We start from the raw sequence: 17,059 nt of genomic DNA, 5'->3' as shown, positions 1-17,059 counted from the left end.
TCCCTGGTTTAGGATCTTCTTGATCTCCTAACTTGGTGGCAGTGGGTCAAAGTTCACCTCCTCCCTTCCCTGTCTAGGATGCTGGTTCCAACACCTCTAGATTTAGTACAGTCTGAAAATAACCCTGCCTCTCCATCCCAGACCAGCAGTTCAAGGTCAAGAGTACATCACCACCCTGATGACCAGGGCCCCTGGACTGCCTCTCAAAAAGCCTTCTTCCCCAGCAGGATCTCCTTGACAGGCCTTCTCCTTGCTTCTTAAGTAATGCTCAATTCAATTTTCACTTCGTGAGGCTGGCATCTTCCAGAGTCAATTTGAATTTTGCAACTAAAATGTGGTGCACTTGCAATGCCCTCCTCTAAATATAGACTGGCCCTCATGGTCGGGTGTGGCAAGCTTAGATGCCCGAAGGAATCCTTCCGTATTAACTCATCCTTGAGTGCCTCAAAGCTGACTGTTTTCCTGGGGTGTGTGGGCAGGGAGGTGGGGGAGTATCTTGTTTAGTTATTGTTTTTAATGGGTACATAAGCCCCAGGGCCTCGAACCATTGATGTGGATCATGGTGGGTCTACCAGCCCTGTGAAAAATCAAATCTGTTTAAACACTGTGGGTGACTGCTTTTTGTTCTCAGATCCTGTATGAAATATACACATTCCAAGGTTGCTGCTTGCTCGGCCCCCCTGATGGATGGGATGTTGCATTCCAAGAGGGCAGCTTGCTAGCCTGAACTCTGGAAGGCTGACACCAAATTATTTGGAAGGATTTGAAACTTTCAAGCCATCTTATCACCTCTGAGGGGAAGCTGACTTGTCACACAGATGTCTGAAGCTTCCCCAGGCAGTGAGGAGCTATCAGCATAAAAAGTGGTTTCTTTAGCTATGCTGAAACACACTTAGTGGGAGTGCAAATTGCTACATCTTTCCCAGAGGGTAATCTGATAATGTGTCTGAGGCGTTTCACAGGAGTCTACCTTTGGATGCTAACCATTCAAAGTGGATTTATCCTAAGGCAATCCTGAAGAGCAAGTGTACAAAAAATATTAAAGGAAAAATACATGTATAAGAAAATCTGTCACAGCTAAAAACTCAAAGCAATCGTACATCAAGAGGGGATGGATTATCAAACATACAAAAAGACGTGTAACTTCATTCACAGAAATTTCACCTATCAAGTTGGCAAGATCAAAAAGTTTGATAGCAAACTATTAGGGAATGAGTGGTCACTCTCAAATGTCAGTCAAGGAAATACAAATTGGTACAATCACTATGAAGAACAATTTGAAAATATTTATAAAAAATTAAAAATTTCCTCAGAATAGTCCACTTTCAGGATTTTAATCATACAATGTGGGAAATAGTGAAATATGTATAGGAATATTCACTACAGTGTTGTTTGTAATAATAAAAGAGTTGAAACAACCTAAATGTTCTTCTATTGAAGTCTATTTGGGAAAAAAGGAATACTATGAAATTAACAAAAAGAATGAAGTTGCTCTGTTTATCTTGAAGTGGAAACATCTCCAAGATGCACTATTCAGCGAAAAAGCAAAGTGCAGAACAGCATGTTATTTATATTAAAGAGAGCATATAAATATATTTTTTTATGCATGGAATATTTCTGAAAGGATGTGCAAGAAACTGGTAATAATAGTTGCCTCCAGGGAGGAAAATTAGATAGGTGGGAGGGAAATTAGATAGGAACCAAGGAAGGGAGAGGGACATGTTTGCATTCTACACTCAGGCCTTGTGAATGTGATACCTTGTGTGTGTCTTACCTAGTAAGATAAATCTGACCACTACTGTCTTAAGTGGATTGGTTGATCACATTATGGTACTTCCTAGATGGTGCTAGTGGGAAAGTATCTGCCTACCAATGCAGGAGATACAAGAGACATGAGTTCCATCCCTGCGTTGGGAAGATCCCCTGGAGAAAATGGCAACCTACTCCAGTATTCTTGCCTGGAAAATCCCATGGACAGAGAAGCCTGGCAGGTTACAGTCCGTGGAGCCAAGAAGAATTAGACATGACTGAGCAACAAAACACACAGACTTTTCATTATGGATTGCAAAACATCATTAAAAAGATGTGAAATATAAATTAAAAACTGACATGATTCAGATTTATTGAAATGGTAAGAAGTCCACATTTTTTTTTTTTTTTTAGTGATAAAAGCACTATGTGGTCTTATTTGTGTATATACACACAGGCACACAAGTGAAATAATGTGAAATATGAAGTGACACAGAGGCGTATAAAAAGTTAAAATCTACTCCTCCTCACTTCATGATACTCCTGAGGGTGACTAAGTTAATAGTTTTTAAAAATAAGATTATATATAATCCTGTGAATTACCGTTTTCACTTCAGGATCATGAACAACCCTCTTGCATGATAAATCTAACCTATTCATATTAACAACTTTACATTTTAATATATTTTAAATTCCTTAGATAGTAAATTTTTGACCATAATCAGGTTAAACCTAAAATACCAAATATTTCTTGCTCCAGTGATTCCATTTCTAGGAATTTATCCTGAGTACGTGGGCACAGACACAGAGACAAGAGTGCTCATTGCAACACTGTTCATAGCATGAAAAAACCAAAATTAACCTAATGTCAATGAACGGAGAGAATGTTAAATAAAGTAGGATACTCCATAAATGGATTACACACCCATGAAAAGGAAAACAGTAACATAGAGTTCTGACAGAGAACTATGTCCAAGATATGCTATTGAGTGTAAAATGTAACCTCCACTATTGTGTTTATAAAATGATACCGTTTGTAAAAATACACAGGATGCACACACACATTCCACACACATACAACTCAAATATTTACACATACACACGTATGTATGTGGATGCTTACAAATAAATAGACTATTTCTGGAACTATATGCAATCTGGTAACAATGTTTGCTCCTGGAGAGAAAGACTGAGGGTGCTGGATACAGGGGGACCTGGAGTCTGGTGTGCTTAGAATAATTTTTCTATTTTTTTCTTCTTTCTGTTTTAAATAAAAGTTTATGTGCTATTATAGACTTTTTTTATTATGGTGCTTAAATAAAGAAACGAGATTTAAGAATTGCTATGAGTAAACATGCCAGATAGTTATAAAGCACGAAGGTGTACAAGTTCCCTGTGGTCCCAAGACTGTATAATCTGAAAGAACACAGCAATGGAAAACCTTATGTCCTGAAGTACATCTTTATCATGTCATAAGACGGTTCTTGTACTGGGGTTAGGGAGTCTCTGAATTAGGATAGGAAAAATTACCTCTCTCTCTCTCTTTTTTAAAATTAACCTTTGGTTGAAAGTTAGCATTTTCTTCAGCAGGAAGGCAGGCAACCAGCCACAGAAGAATTAGCAGGGTTTGTCACCCACAGAAATCAGATTTATGATGTTATATTACATTTGTTGCAGATATCTTGAAATATTCGCACTTGTCACTGCCTCAAATTATAGTAGTTATTTATTTGACTTGCTTCTAGGTCTTGTTTATTTAATATGTTAATAAAGGAGAACATTGTTTTACTCCACAATAAATTTGTTTTATCAACATTATAATAGCTATTTCAACATAATTGATTTTCTTTGAAATCCTGTGTATCTTATTTTATGTATCTATTGTGAGAGGGGGCTTCACCAGATTACCAAAGGGGTCCATGGAACAAAAAAGCCCAAGAGCCCCTGTTTAAGATAAATTCTGAAGAGTTGGGGACAAGGAGCCACAAATGACTCTCTGAGGGTGTACCTGGAAGCAGGTACCACTTTCTCATGATGCCAGGGGGTGATTGATGGCCTGAATATAGAAATCAGAGATGCAATTTTTTTTTGTTTGTTCCAGTTGGTGGCACCCCGTCCTTCCCCGCCAGCTGCCTCTCTGGATCTCTGCCCGGCCCTGTGCTGGTGGTGTGAGCCCTGGGGCCCACGCTTGCGAATGACAGTGAGCCCGGCTTGCCCTTGGTCCTATTTTAACCTCCTTCTGGGGCATGGCCAGGGTGCTGAGCTCAGCCCCTAAGCGATGCATGTTAGCTTGGCAGGAAACTGTCTTAAAGAGGAATTCTAAAAAGTGTGCTAAGCCAAGCCCCAAATGCATCCCAGCTTCAGGGGAACAAGACACTGTGGGCAGATACCCCTGGAAAAAATTAAATGGGGCTCTGAAAGGAATGGTCCGCTTGCATGTGTTAGGACATTCTGTTTCTGAAAGTTTCAGTGTGAACTGTTCATTGGCGTAACTTTTATAGTGCACTTCGTGTGCTCACACCACAGAGGGGCACTTGAGTGCTCCAAGGGGGCTCACGTGTCCTGCCCCTGGGTGTGGTCACGAATGTGTTGTTGACAGAATTCTAAGAACACAAGCCTGCCAGTGAGGACGGCACTCTGAGCCGACCATGCTCCGTTGTCCCAGGATGGGCGTGAAGGATGGTTGGAGATGCCCCACCCCTACTGTTATTCCAGCCTGCTAAGTCCCTAAGACATAGCTCGCTTTTGTTCTCCTCCCTCAAATATTATTTTGGCCCACCTTATTTCTGTCTCCTCTATTCTGGAGACACTCATCATTCAGATAACAGCATTTGCCTTGTGCTGAAATGGATGCACTCGTGAAGTATTTAGGGTCAGACAGCCATGGATTCAGATTCCAGCTCACTGACTCACTTGTGCACGCATGGTAAACTCACTGATAAAGACAAACATTTACAACCAACTTTTACATTAATCCGTTTCCCACAAAAACACACACATGAAGTTATGTCTTTCCTCCTTAAATTCATGCCCAGTTCATTCTCTCATTATTAATCTTTCTCTCTACTGCTGAGGCCTGGGTGCCATACTCCTCCCACCCCCATCTCAGGTTTCTCAGGGAAATCAAGGCAGCCTTGGCTCTTCTACTGTAAACACTGTTACTCCCAGAGTTAAAATATCAAGGCACTTTTATCATTCAAACTGAGACACTTTTGAGAATAAGAGGGTTGGTGATGGATAGGGAGGCCTGGCATGCTGAAATTCATGGGGTCGAAAAGAGTCGGATACGACTGAGCGACTGAACTGACTGAACTGATAGTAATCATCAGAGCCCTTGGTAACAGACGTAAGTGGAGACTGGCCCAGGCAAAGTGGGATGTCTGGTCACCCCATTATGGAGCAATGCTATGTCACCCACAAACAGACTCAGTGTATCTTTAGAGTGTTAGCAGAGCTGCTGGGCACCTTCACTTTTTTAGGAGATGCTTTGGTTTGATCCCTGGGTTGGGAGGATCCTCTGGAGAAGGGAAAGGCTACCCACTCCAGTATTCTGGCCTGGAGAATTCCAAGGACTGTATAGTCCATGGGGTCGCAAAGAGTTGGACATGACTAAGAGACTTTCACTTTCACTTTGATGTTAAAGAAATCAAAGTAGACTTCTTGGGATAAATTAGAATCTTGGCCTTCTTCCCATTTATTTTAGGGCCGTGTGTGTGTGTGTGTGTGACAGAATTTAGACTTTACATTTGGAAGTGAGGGCAGCATTCACTTCTCAGTATCTCGGACCTTTCTAAAGGTCTTAATTGGGCCCTGATATAGAGTCACCAGAATCGTGCCCTCCTCCCCCACTTCTGTGGTGATCAGCTCTGACCACAGCCCTCCCAGAGGTCAGAGGGAGGTGACAAGGGCTGAGAAGGTCAGGGAAAATGGGGACTGACTGGCAACAGACAGGTCTCCCAGAGGCAGTGGAATGGCAACCTTTCATAAAGAATTAAGATGTTGTCTAATTTTCAAGCTCATACCTTGTGTCCACTCTGGTCTTCACCTATCTTACCTTTCTTCATTGGCCCCATAAGCAGACCCATACTGACATTTTGGTTTCACAAAAGCAGTCAAGGCAGTTTCCTTTCAACGTGCTTGTGGTGGTCTCAAGGAATGGGACAAGTCACCTAACCTCTAAGTCTGTTTCCTCAGTTGTAAAGTGAGCAGAACATTAATACCGATCTGATAGGTCATTGGCAGGTTCAAATAGTAGGTGAAGTCTGGCGCATACTGTACGAATCATAGCTGAAATTGCTGTTCTTACTGGGAGTCTAGCAAATACATGTCTCTGGGCCTGAAGGACAGGAAGATGAGTAAAACCTGGACCCTTTCCTCCAGAGGTTTGCAGTCTGGTAACACTGCTGAATATGTACCTGTCAGTCCTGATTCTCATGAACAAACGTGACAGGCACTATATACAAGGTATAAAGGCAACCATCACTGCCTGGGAAAGAGGTGGGGGCCAGGAAAGATTCCTAAGAGAGGTGTCCACAAAATCAGGGGTCTACAGATGGGCAGGATATGGATATTCAAGGGTACAGGAAAAGCATTCCTGCCAGAGGGGACAGTATGAAGAAACACATAGCGGGAGGGAAATACAAGGTGTACTCGGGAAAACGACAAACGATTTGAGTCACAGCACTCACCTAGCACTCGTATTAGGCAAGATGGAAAGATGTGGTCCCTGCCTACAAGAAGTTCTCATGCAAGTCACGAGGTTGCTAGAGAGAGCATTGCTGCAGTGTTTGGGGTGGACCACGGGCACTTCCTTAACCTCAGGGCTCCTCTCTTCATGGGGCCCTCCAAAGCTGCAGGAAGGATCCCAGTGTGTCTCCTCCGGGTTGAACTATTTTGTAAAGTTCTCATGAATAAGATCTATTACCTGCAATGTGTTTGGACCACTGTCTATTTCCACTCCAACTTCCCTCTGCTGTATTTCCCTTCATGTGCATGTTAGTATAGGGGTCATGGACATTTTGGGGAACCAGCTAAGAGTTAAAGATATGTTTCACTTGGGTTCTTTTGAAAATACATATGTGGTGTGCAGTATTTTCTTTTTGTATGGCTAGGTTATCACTAGTCAGGATTACTGAAAAGTGGAAAACTAGCTTTTAGAAATACTCTCTTGTCCATGATGCCAGCCTTTGTGACATCAAGAGGTAGGACCAGAGGCTGATTCAAGGTAGGAGAGAGTCCTATGGTGCATGTGGTCTCAACCACACCTATGTGGTGCAGAGGTGAATCCAGGTCTGAAATGTATACAGCCAGAAATTAGGCTGTGAAAAGTGTTCTAAATTTTATGTGTTTAACCCCAGAGCCCAAATTTGATAAAAGCCTTAAAAGGTATATGGCATCAGTCATGTGTTGAGAAGCTGAAAAAACTCTAAAGCACCCATAATAAAAGAGAAATTGTGACTTAGCTTGCTAGGGGAAAGACCCAATTATTTTTATATTCTTTATGTTTTCACCAGGATATGATGCCTCTTGGTGGCTGAATAATAGGCAGCCACTCGCCCTTCCTTTCCACCTTCTCAGAATAGACTCTGCTTTTCCTAGGGCCTCTTTAAGCTTCCAAAAATCAGGGCTTAGAGTCCCACACCTAGGATACCCTTGGTAATGAACCCTTTTAGTCTAATCTTATTGCCTAGCTGTGAATTCAGGTTCTGGCACTCATCAGCTGGGTGAAAAAAGTGAAAAAGTAAAAATGTTATCCGCTCAGTCATGTTCGACTCTTGCGGCCACATGGGCTACAGCCCACCAGGCTCCTCTGTCCATGGGATTCTCCTGGCAAGAATACTGGAGTGGGTTGCCATCTCCTTCTCCAGGGGATCTTCGCAGCCCAGGGTTCGAACCCAAGTCTCCTGCATTGCAGACAGATTCTTTACTGTCTGAGCCACCAGGGAAACCTCAATCAGCTGGGTAGCTTGAGGCAAATCATTCAATCTTTGAACTCCAGTTTCCTCATCTGTAAAATTAGGACAACAATAGTATCCACTTGGTAAGTCTCTGGAGAGGAGTGAATGAGAGAATGCATGGAAAGCACCCTTATTGCGGTGTAAGCCAGGCACACGGCAAGACCTAATAAATGAAGCTATTAGTATTATTATTAGCAGACATGGTTAGGGAGCACAGTGACTGCGGAAACATCCTGCAGATGTGGGAGAAAGCAATTTCCCAGTGTGGCCTGACGGCCATCCGTTATTTTTATGAGCCACACACACTCAGGTAAAGGCATCGCCTGCATTACAGATCTTACGAGGGCCATCTGTGATGGCACTGCAGCTACACACACACACCCGCTGGCATTTCTGTGCTCTGTTTCATCCCAGCAGTACTGGGTGCTTCCACAGACGGCCCCCAGACTATCATATCTGACAATCATGACCCTACACACATCATCCTTCCCCGTCCCCAACCCCTGCCGCAGGCCTCTGACTCTTACAGCAAAGCTGAGGCTAATTTGTTTATCCATCACCGAGAGGATAAATCATCCTCCTCCTTTCTTCCACAAATACTTTTCATGTCTAATCATCACGGTGTCTTCCACGATTCTAAGACTTTAGGAAACTCACAGAGAAATTTCAAAAAGATTTTGGTGGGGACAAACATAGGGTTACCAACTTTTTATCTTGTCAAGTAGAACATTGCGCACACGCATACACACACACACACACACACACAGAGTGACTATCATCACCACTTATTACCATCATTCCATTAAAGAAATGTTATTTCAGTTTCCCAAAATAGGACATAGTCTTTAGAATAAAAGAACAATCATTTATATTGAGTACATTTGGAAAAACACAGAATTTTCCTAACTTTTTTCTCATTTTTGTCATGAGCCAGTAAAAATTTTATCACTCATGGGCACTAGACCTCAGACAAAGGTCTGGAAGTACTGTAGTAATAGCAAGAATAATATAACAAACATTTACTGAGTGCCAAATATGGAGTCAGATAGACTCCATTTCCTAGCTGTGCAACCTTGGGAAATTTAATGAACCTCTCTGAACTCTAGATGCAGGGTGATGATACTGGCTCTGCAGAGGGGCTGAGAGAATTATAAGCTGTACAGAATATTCAGTGTTGAGCAGTGTACCCGCTACACTGGAGACCTGCTTCCACAGTGCTCATTCAACTCGCCTTCTCCAGGGAGACTCTAGTTTGAAGAGCCTCCAATCTTGTGCCATATGGACTGGCCTGAAGGACTGGGCAGGACTGAGGATACTTCTGGCTACACTGGGCGAAGTTTAACCAAACTTTCTTGGCTCCCCATGGAGTGTTCATTCCAGGTACCAGGCATGGGGAGGACTGGTGCTATGCTGGTGACATAATTGCCTGTGGGAACTGGTTAAAAGTTGAGACTCATGGTCCCATATGAGAGAGTCTGATACAAAGGGTCTGTAAGGGGAATTCCAACAATCTATGTGTTTGAAAGCAGTTCCCTGCCAGATGTTTCTACTGAGCATCTGGGTTTGCTGATGGGTTCTGACTTTTGCGTTGGGACATTTTGTCTACTCAACTCATAAGTGCTAGTTTCTCAGTTGTGTCTGACTCTTTGGAACCTGATGGACTGTGGCCTGCCAGGCTCCTCTGTGCGTTGAATTCTCCAGGCAAGAATACCGGAGTGGGTAGCCATTTCCTTCTCCAGGGGATCTTCCCAACCCAGGGACTGAACCCTAGTCTCCTGCATTACAGACAGATTCTTTACTGTCTGAGCCACCAGGGAAGCCCCTACTCAACTCAGCAGAGTATCTGGCATATCACTCCTAGCATGGTGTCTTGTGAGCCCTGATAAATGGGGTCTGAGGAGAGCCTGGGAGGAATCTTCTCAGTTGTGTTTCACCTAGTAACCTCAAGGATATTCCAGATATATCTCTTGCTCTCCTGTATCATAACCAATCCATCCCCAGGTCTCTGAACCATCTTCCTTCCACCTTCACTGCCACCAGCCTAGTCTAAATTGCCATTAGCTCTCACTGGGATTATGTTCTAACTGCCCCATCTCTGCTCTGTGCCCCATATGGCTGCTTGACTCCTCTTTTAAACACATAATTCATACTGTACACCTTGTTGGCTTCAAATCCTTCAGTAGTGGCTGGTGCAATTTATCATAAAACCTAAAATCCTTAATGTGGCTTAAAAGCCCTGGCGTGGTCTGGCCTCTGCCCACACCTCCAGCCTTGACTTGTACCTTCGGGCCCTCTATTCTCCAGGCTCTATTAGTTCCTTACCAGCTCCTGCCTCAGGATGTTCAGGTGTGCCCTTCCTTCTGACTGGAGCTCTCTTCTTCTACCTGCTCTGTCACTGAATTAACTCTTCCAAACTGTTCAGGGTTCTGCTTAAATGCCACTCAGGAACCCCTGTGATATACTGATCCCTGGTGTATACTTCTAATAGCAGCACACTCCTTTTCTTCAAACCATTTATGTTTATTTGCATGTGTGTATTTTTCAGATTACCTGTGTTCCCCACTAGAACTAAATTCTATGAGAACATGGATTAGCTGCTTTGCTCACCACTGGATCTGCAGCACAATGCCTGGACCTAGTAGGCTTCCAATAAATATATAATTATTCAGTGAATGAAGGAATGCATGATAAAGATGTGGAACCAGGTTTCCAGATGAAGGTCAAGATCCCACTTTTTCTTCCTCGTTGGGATGACTAGATGCCCAGCATAGAGAGACCCATATCCTACACAGTACAGGAGGTAAGAGAAGGCCTAGCCTTGAACTAAAATGTGGATGATCTTCTCTAATATTTTATGAGCCAATCTTTTTAAAGGGTGAAAAGGGAATAGAAGGTTTTGTAACAGGGTTTTGTAACAGAACTAGAATAATCAGCTTTTGACAAGGTGGCTCTGGGGTTCGTGGAGAACATTTGCTATGAGAGCATGTTGGGACCAGAAAGCAAAAAGATCAGACGTCTCCTTTGTGCCCTGGGCCAGGTAAGTACCTGTTCTGACATATATGGATTCAAGTTTTGTCTCTATCATTTACTTGCTGTGTGAATTTGGGCGAGAAGTCTAACCACTCCGAGCTTCAGTATCTTCTGTCAAGAAGGAGCTCCCCTGTCAGGGCAGCTGAGAGGATTAGTGGGATAACATCTGTAGAGGGTCTAGCAGAATGCCTGGTACATAGTATGTGCTCTATGATAATATGACCTCACTGGGCTATGAGCCTCCTGCAGGCAGGGATCATGTTTGCTTTGGCACAAGAACCCAGGGATTAGTACAGTGTCTAGTACATACTAGGTGCTTTAGGAAGTCTTCATTAATGACTTCAGAGGTGGCTGAATATATTTTCCTTCAGTAAGATTTCCCTTTTCTAGGAAGGATTGAATGCATATAAGTTGCTTCTCTGGTGTCTGACTCTCTGCAACCCCATGGACTGTAGCCTACCAGGCTCCTCCATCCATGGGATTCTCCAGGCAAGAAGTGGAATGGGTTGCCATGCCCTTTTCCAGGGGATCTTCCTGACCCAGGGATCAAACCCATGTCTCTTATGTTTCTTGCACTGGCAGTTGGTTTCTTCACCACTAATTTCTTTGCCACCTGGGAAGCCCCTAGGAAGGATTCCCTGTGTATAAAATTTCCCCTCATTCAAACCCAGTTACTTTCCTTGTGAGCAACTCAAATCCCTGTGTTTTGAAACCTCAGAACCAGAAATTTCTTGTGTTTGTGGGGGTGGCTCCATTCTGAGTCATCCCTGAGACCCCCACCCTCCCTTATGCTCCTGTGGGAGGTGGAAATTCATCAGGCCTGATCTGAATGAGAGGACTAGAGAAACAAATCAATGGACAGAAGGATTCCGATTTGGTTCCAGTACTACAGAGAGCACAACTGTTTCTTTGAAATTGACCTTCATTTATTTGGAGGGGAAAGCAGTTAGTTCAATAATGGCTTCCTGGTGCCTTTCAGCATTTTAAAAGACGGAAGAAAGATTTGGAGCGAGGCAAGGTTCCAGTGTTTTCTAAACAACACACCAAGCTCAGCTACCAGTTGGCTGCCCAGCGCTTCCTGCTACCCACCCCCACTCCCATCTTAAACCCCTCCCCCACCCTCCCCAGTGCAATGCATATCCCTCAATAGCCCAGGCACTTCTTGACCCTGACCACCCCAGGCGGTGGGAGTTGGCCTTCATTATAATGCCAGGCAGCTGAAGACTGCTTGGACATCTTGCACATGGCCCATCAAGTAGAAATGCTGCTATATTATATTCCAATTATTTCCTGTCCCTCCGTGGCCTGATTCCAGGGGCTGAATAAAGGCCCTTCTTGTTTGGTGGATCCATCCCTGCTCCTGAGTAAGTGAGAGCTGGTCCCTGGCCCAACTCTGTTGAAGCCACAGGGAAAGGGTGGGGAGGAGATACAGAGGGTGTTACAGGTGGGGAGGGCTGCACAGGAGATAGGAGGCCTGTCTCTGCAGGCAGCCCAACCATGCTCTCCAAAATAAAAACAAGGGAGGAAAGAAAACAAATGGAACCCCTAACCAGGACCCTGTAGGGGGCAAAGCTATTTCCTTCCCAGGAGGAATCCCAACCCTACTCTCCCATGGAGAAGAAAAACAGAGACAGATATCTGGTGCCGCTCAGGCACCTGGCTGTCGATCACCACTGGAAGTTTACTCCTACCTGAACTTTGCCAGCCGCTGTCTCCCCCCAGATCTGCTTTCTCCTCTTCAGAGTGAAAAGCCTTTCATGGAAAATTTAGAATTTGGAATCTGCTTCAGATTCCAAAGGAATTATTGTTCTACATCATGTTACTTTTATTTGGGTGTTATCTGAACTCAGAGGAAGTAGAAGTCCACATCTCCATTTTGCTCAGATGCTCTTTCTAAATTAGTAAGAGCATGTTAATCAGTACCTTCTCTGTTTGAAACTCTTGAGTAACTTTTGAAGTCCATCCCAAACTCAATGCCTGGAGTCCGCATTCCTTACCCTCCAGGGGTCCTCGGGAGAAGTGTGTGGATGGAGTCTGCTCAGGGACAGCACATTGGGAGATAATGGCTGGCCAGAAAGTGTTCAAGTCAAGCAGAAGAGAAACAAGCTCTGATAAATCTCTGGGTGGCAAGAACGCCTCACTTTCTGTGGCATGGAAGCCAAGGACCTGAGCTGTTAGGAAGATAAGATCTCAGAAAGAGATGGACAGAAAGAGGGCAGAAGTTGAAAGCGTATAAAGGGAGAGAAAACTGATGGTGAGCATGAAGAGCAGAATGCAGACAGCAGCCACATTGTCCTGCACCACCGTGTGGGTGGGGAAGTGCTAACCTGTGCAGTGTTTAAAAACCTTGGTGTCCAGGAGGCTGGAGGCTAAAGGGAACTCAGAGATCCTCTGGCTGGTGGTTCCCAAAGCCTGGTGGTGGGCTGGTTAAACATGTGATTTCTGGCATTTACTGAATTAGCTTCTCTATGTGTTAGGCCTTAGAAGCTAAATTTTTATTAAGATCCACAAATGATTCTGATCTTTATTAAAGTTTGAGAGCCCTTGATTTAGTTCAGCCCTCAGTGTTCCCTGGAAGTGAGACCTGAAGCCCAGAAGGTAAAGCAACACACCTAGGGTCACAGAGCTAATTGATGGCAAAGCTCATGTACATACTCTATTGCTCCTGACCCTCAGAGCAGTGCTCTTTCCATTGGAACATGTTGGCAGCCTTTTCACTTGTTTCCCTTGCCCCTAAAGTGAAAGTCTGCAACTGTGATCCATTCCCGCATCTTGCTGGGACCTTGTCTTTCCTGAGGATGCACAGCCTCTGTCAGTTGAGGATCAGGGGAAGAAGGAAGAAAGGATAAGATCTAGTCAATAGTTCCCTTCTGAGCCTTTAATAACAGGTATAGGATTATACCTATAATCAAGCATTTGCTGTGTACCAAACACTGTATTAAGCCCTTTCCATGCACTAGTGCAAACCCCATGGAGCAATAGTAATTAGCCCTACTTTACAGATGAAGAAACTGAGGCTCACAGAGCAGTAATCATTTGCCCAAGGTCACATGGCTACTTAGTAGCCAAATCACCCCATGTGTGACTGTGATCTTTGTATGGTCCAGTGCAGTGTGAACTGTCATCCACTTGAACTGGACAGGCCTGCAAAAGGGCCCTGAGACCTCAGGAAAGAAAAGAAAGCTGGGCAGTGGGATGTGACCGCTACTGTGTATAGAGCTACAAAGCCTCTCTGCTCAGCACAATGAAAATATTTCTGAAAGGCACTAGCTCAAAAGCTAGCCTTAGAAATTACAATATGAGAGTAGGTTAAACAGCTTTTTTTCCTTGTCATTCTTAAACGGAAACTCCTGACATCTGCTTGCCCTCTTTCTATTTGGCTCTTTCTTTTGGAAGCAGTGTGTCTTTAGGATTTTCGTGACTTGAGGGATTGGTTATGTTCAGTTCCAACCAAGTCGCTGGTGTGAGTGCAGCATTAGTGGTCATGGCACGTAGCAGCCGTGGCCTCTTCTGATATCACAGCACATGACTGCCATGATCACCTCCCTCCATTCATTTTCTGGAGCGTCCCCCAGGGACAGGAAAAGAAACTAAAGCAGATCACTGCCTCAGAGCAGGAACAAGTGTTTCTTGAGCTATGTGGACAGGATGGCACAGTATCCTTTTCCAGGTTTACCTCCTAACCATACCTCGGCTTCATCCTTAGAGGAAGTCAGGTAGCATTTCGAACAGCTCACTTAGTAGGACTCCCCAGTCAGATGAAGATGGGCACATGTTTATAGGACAGGAAGGGCTCAGTTTCATACTAGCAGGATTTGGTGTCTAGCAGCTGAAGGTGAGGGGCAACTATAATTTAATTCTGGGCATTCCATCAATCACCAGAGTTTGGGACATTTTGGGATATTTTTGGATGACCCTCTGACCATCATTCTTCTCTTTCAAATCTCAAAGCTTTAGATTAAGTTTGGTTGGGGGTGTGAGGCATAAAATGCTCTTACTAACTCATAATGAAGAGAGTACGTGGAGGTGAGAGGAAGTGGTAAGGGATGGGGGCAGAATGCAGCCTCTGCAAAGCTTTAGAGGACCGTGGGTCTCTGCAAAAGCCCTGGAAATGCTGAATGAAAACTGCCTTCCCGTGTCCGAGCTGCCTCCCTGCTTCCCAAATGCCATGTCTGCGGTAACTACAAACTATTTTGTATGCTGCATTAGTGACAGACACTGCCTTAGCCGACACATCATTACAACTGAAATAATGCTGGTATGATGTTCAAGTCCAGTGTCCTTTTTAATTATTAAACCAAGGCTGTTGAATGAGTCATTCCACATAACAGATTTTCCTCCCATGGTTCTATTTCGAGTAACTTGTACCTCCCCTTAGCATGTTCTGCTAACACCTGAGTTGGTTCTTAGCCAGCTACCCAATCTGCAAAGCCTTTGCAGAACAAACAATATTCCCCAGCCTCCAAACACACACAAACTGCATAAAAAACCAAAACCCATGAACTTACTTTATAGTAAGCTCATCAGTAATCCCCAAAGCTGAGGATGCCCAGTTCCCCTTGGCCAGTCCCCAACTTACCAAGTGGTAGAGCGATGAAGAAGGGTAGCCAACACAAGATGAACATGCCGACCACAATGCCCAAGGTCTTGGCTGCTTTCTTTTCCCGGGAGAACTTAAAAAGTTTGACAGCTATGGAACTCCTGGGGTTATGGCCCTTGGCCTTGGTACTGCTGAGGGTATCCTCGTGAAAGTTCTTGGAGTGGATCCTCAAGGTCAGCTCCTTGGAGTTGGACATCTCCTTCATGACTCCAGCCTCCAGGTTCTTGGTGGTCCTCTTGGCAACGATGTATACACGGCAGTACATGACCAGAATGACCGCCAGAGGGATGTAGAAGGAGCCCAGGGAGGAGAAGAGGGCGTAGAAGGGTTCTTCAGTGACCCCACATTCCCTGTCATCGTTGGGTGCCGGCTCCTTCCACCCAAGAAGAGGCCCAATGGAGATGACTGTGGACAAGACCCAGACACCAAGGAGCGCCAAGATGGCCTTCCTCCTGGTGACCAGTGATGGGTACTGCAAAGAGTAGCGCACCCCAATGTAGCGGTCGATGGAGATGGCGCACAGGCTCAGAATGGAGGCTGTGCAGCACAGGACATCCACGGCGGCCCAGATGTCACAGAAGATCCGGCCCAGCACCCAGTAGCCAAGCACCTCCAGGGCAGCAGAGAAGGGCAGAACGGTGAAGCTTAGCAGCAGGTCGGCAATGGCCAGGTTGACGATGAAGTAGTTGGTGGGCGTCCGCAGGTGACGGTTGCAGGCCACAGACAAGATGACTAGGATGTTGCCCACGATGGCAAAGAGGATGAAGGCGCCCAGCACCAGGCCCACGGAGATGGCCCTGGTGATGTCCAGCTGAGGCAGTGTGGAGTTGGTCGAGGTCTGGTTGGGGCCAGTGAAGTTGGCATTTTTCAACTCTCCCCAGTGGGCAGGTGCTGATGTGTTGTGGCCGGTGTCCAGATCGGGATTCATTTTAGAGTCCGCCCTCCATAGCCAGGGGGGTGACAGGGCTCAGAAGGCTGCGGGGAAGGCTCTTCAGCTGCCCTGAAACTTTGCTTCCCCCGTGGTCTTCTTGCCAGAGGTGCCCTCCTGGCGAGAAGTCATCTCCCCCGGGCAGCCCAGCCCGGCAGCACGTCTCCTGCCTGCACCGAGCCGCTCGCTCGCCTGTCAGAGGGAGGAGGAGGAGAGAAGGGACGAGGCGGCAGCTCCAAGTTTAATGGTCCACGTCAGGCGCGCCAGGCCGGGCTCGCGGGGAGCGGCGGGGAGGAGAGGGTGGCGGGGCAGGGGGCGCCCGGCTCTGCCCGGTCCGCGGCGGGTCTGCGGACAGCGGCGCCTCCGCCCAGCCAGCGCCGAGGAGGGTCTGCTTTCAATGAGCCGCCTCTGGGCTGACTGCACGGCGGTGACATCAGGCGGGGGAGCCCGGCGCCCTGACTCCGCGCGGCACTAGGGGGCAATGCGGGTCCAGCGAAGGCGCCCGCAGCCCCGACGCCGCCACCCAGTAGAGCCCCGAGGCCGGCTGCGCCCCCGCCGCCCCCGAGGGGCAAGCCGGTAGGGTGTGCAGTGAGTGGGGCGGGGTAGGGCGACCTCAGCGTGGGGATTCCCCCTGCCCTCCATCTACCCGCGGCCCCCCCGCCCCCCACCACGAGTGGCCCTCTGGGGTTCTTTCCCCTCCTGTTCACCGCACAGTTTCAAAATGGGGGTGGGGGTGCTTGTTTTTAATGAGGGGGGTCTGAAGTGAACACCCAGATTTAAGGGGCTATGCAACTT

At 45.9% G+C, this 17,059-nt stretch overlaps 1 protein-coding gene across 1 annotated transcript in view; it reads right to left on the bottom strand.

Annotated features, from left to right (window-relative positions):
- ADRA1B (adrenoceptor alpha 1B) overlaps window positions 1–16,264 on the bottom strand; it is a 62,475-nt gene extending 46,211 nt beyond the window's left edge. Inside the window, exon 1 of the mRNA XM_055561343.1 lies at window positions 15,316–16,264. Within this exon, the coding sequence (XP_055417318.1) occupies window positions 15,316–16,264 (949 nt within the window). The remainder of the gene's footprint in view (window positions 1–15,315) is intronic.
- Between the last annotated feature and the right edge of the window lie 795 nt (window positions 16,265–17,059).

Source organism: Bubalus kerabau, chromosome 1 (assembly GCF_029407905.1).
Source record: "Bubalus kerabau isolate K-KA32 ecotype Philippines breed swamp buffalo chromosome 1, PCC_UOA_SB_1v2, whole genome shotgun sequence".
Taxonomy (NCBI): Eukaryota; Metazoa; Chordata; class Mammalia; order Artiodactyla; family Bovidae; genus Bubalus; species Bubalus kerabau.
This window is presented reverse-complemented; position numbering and strand designations above follow the sequence as displayed.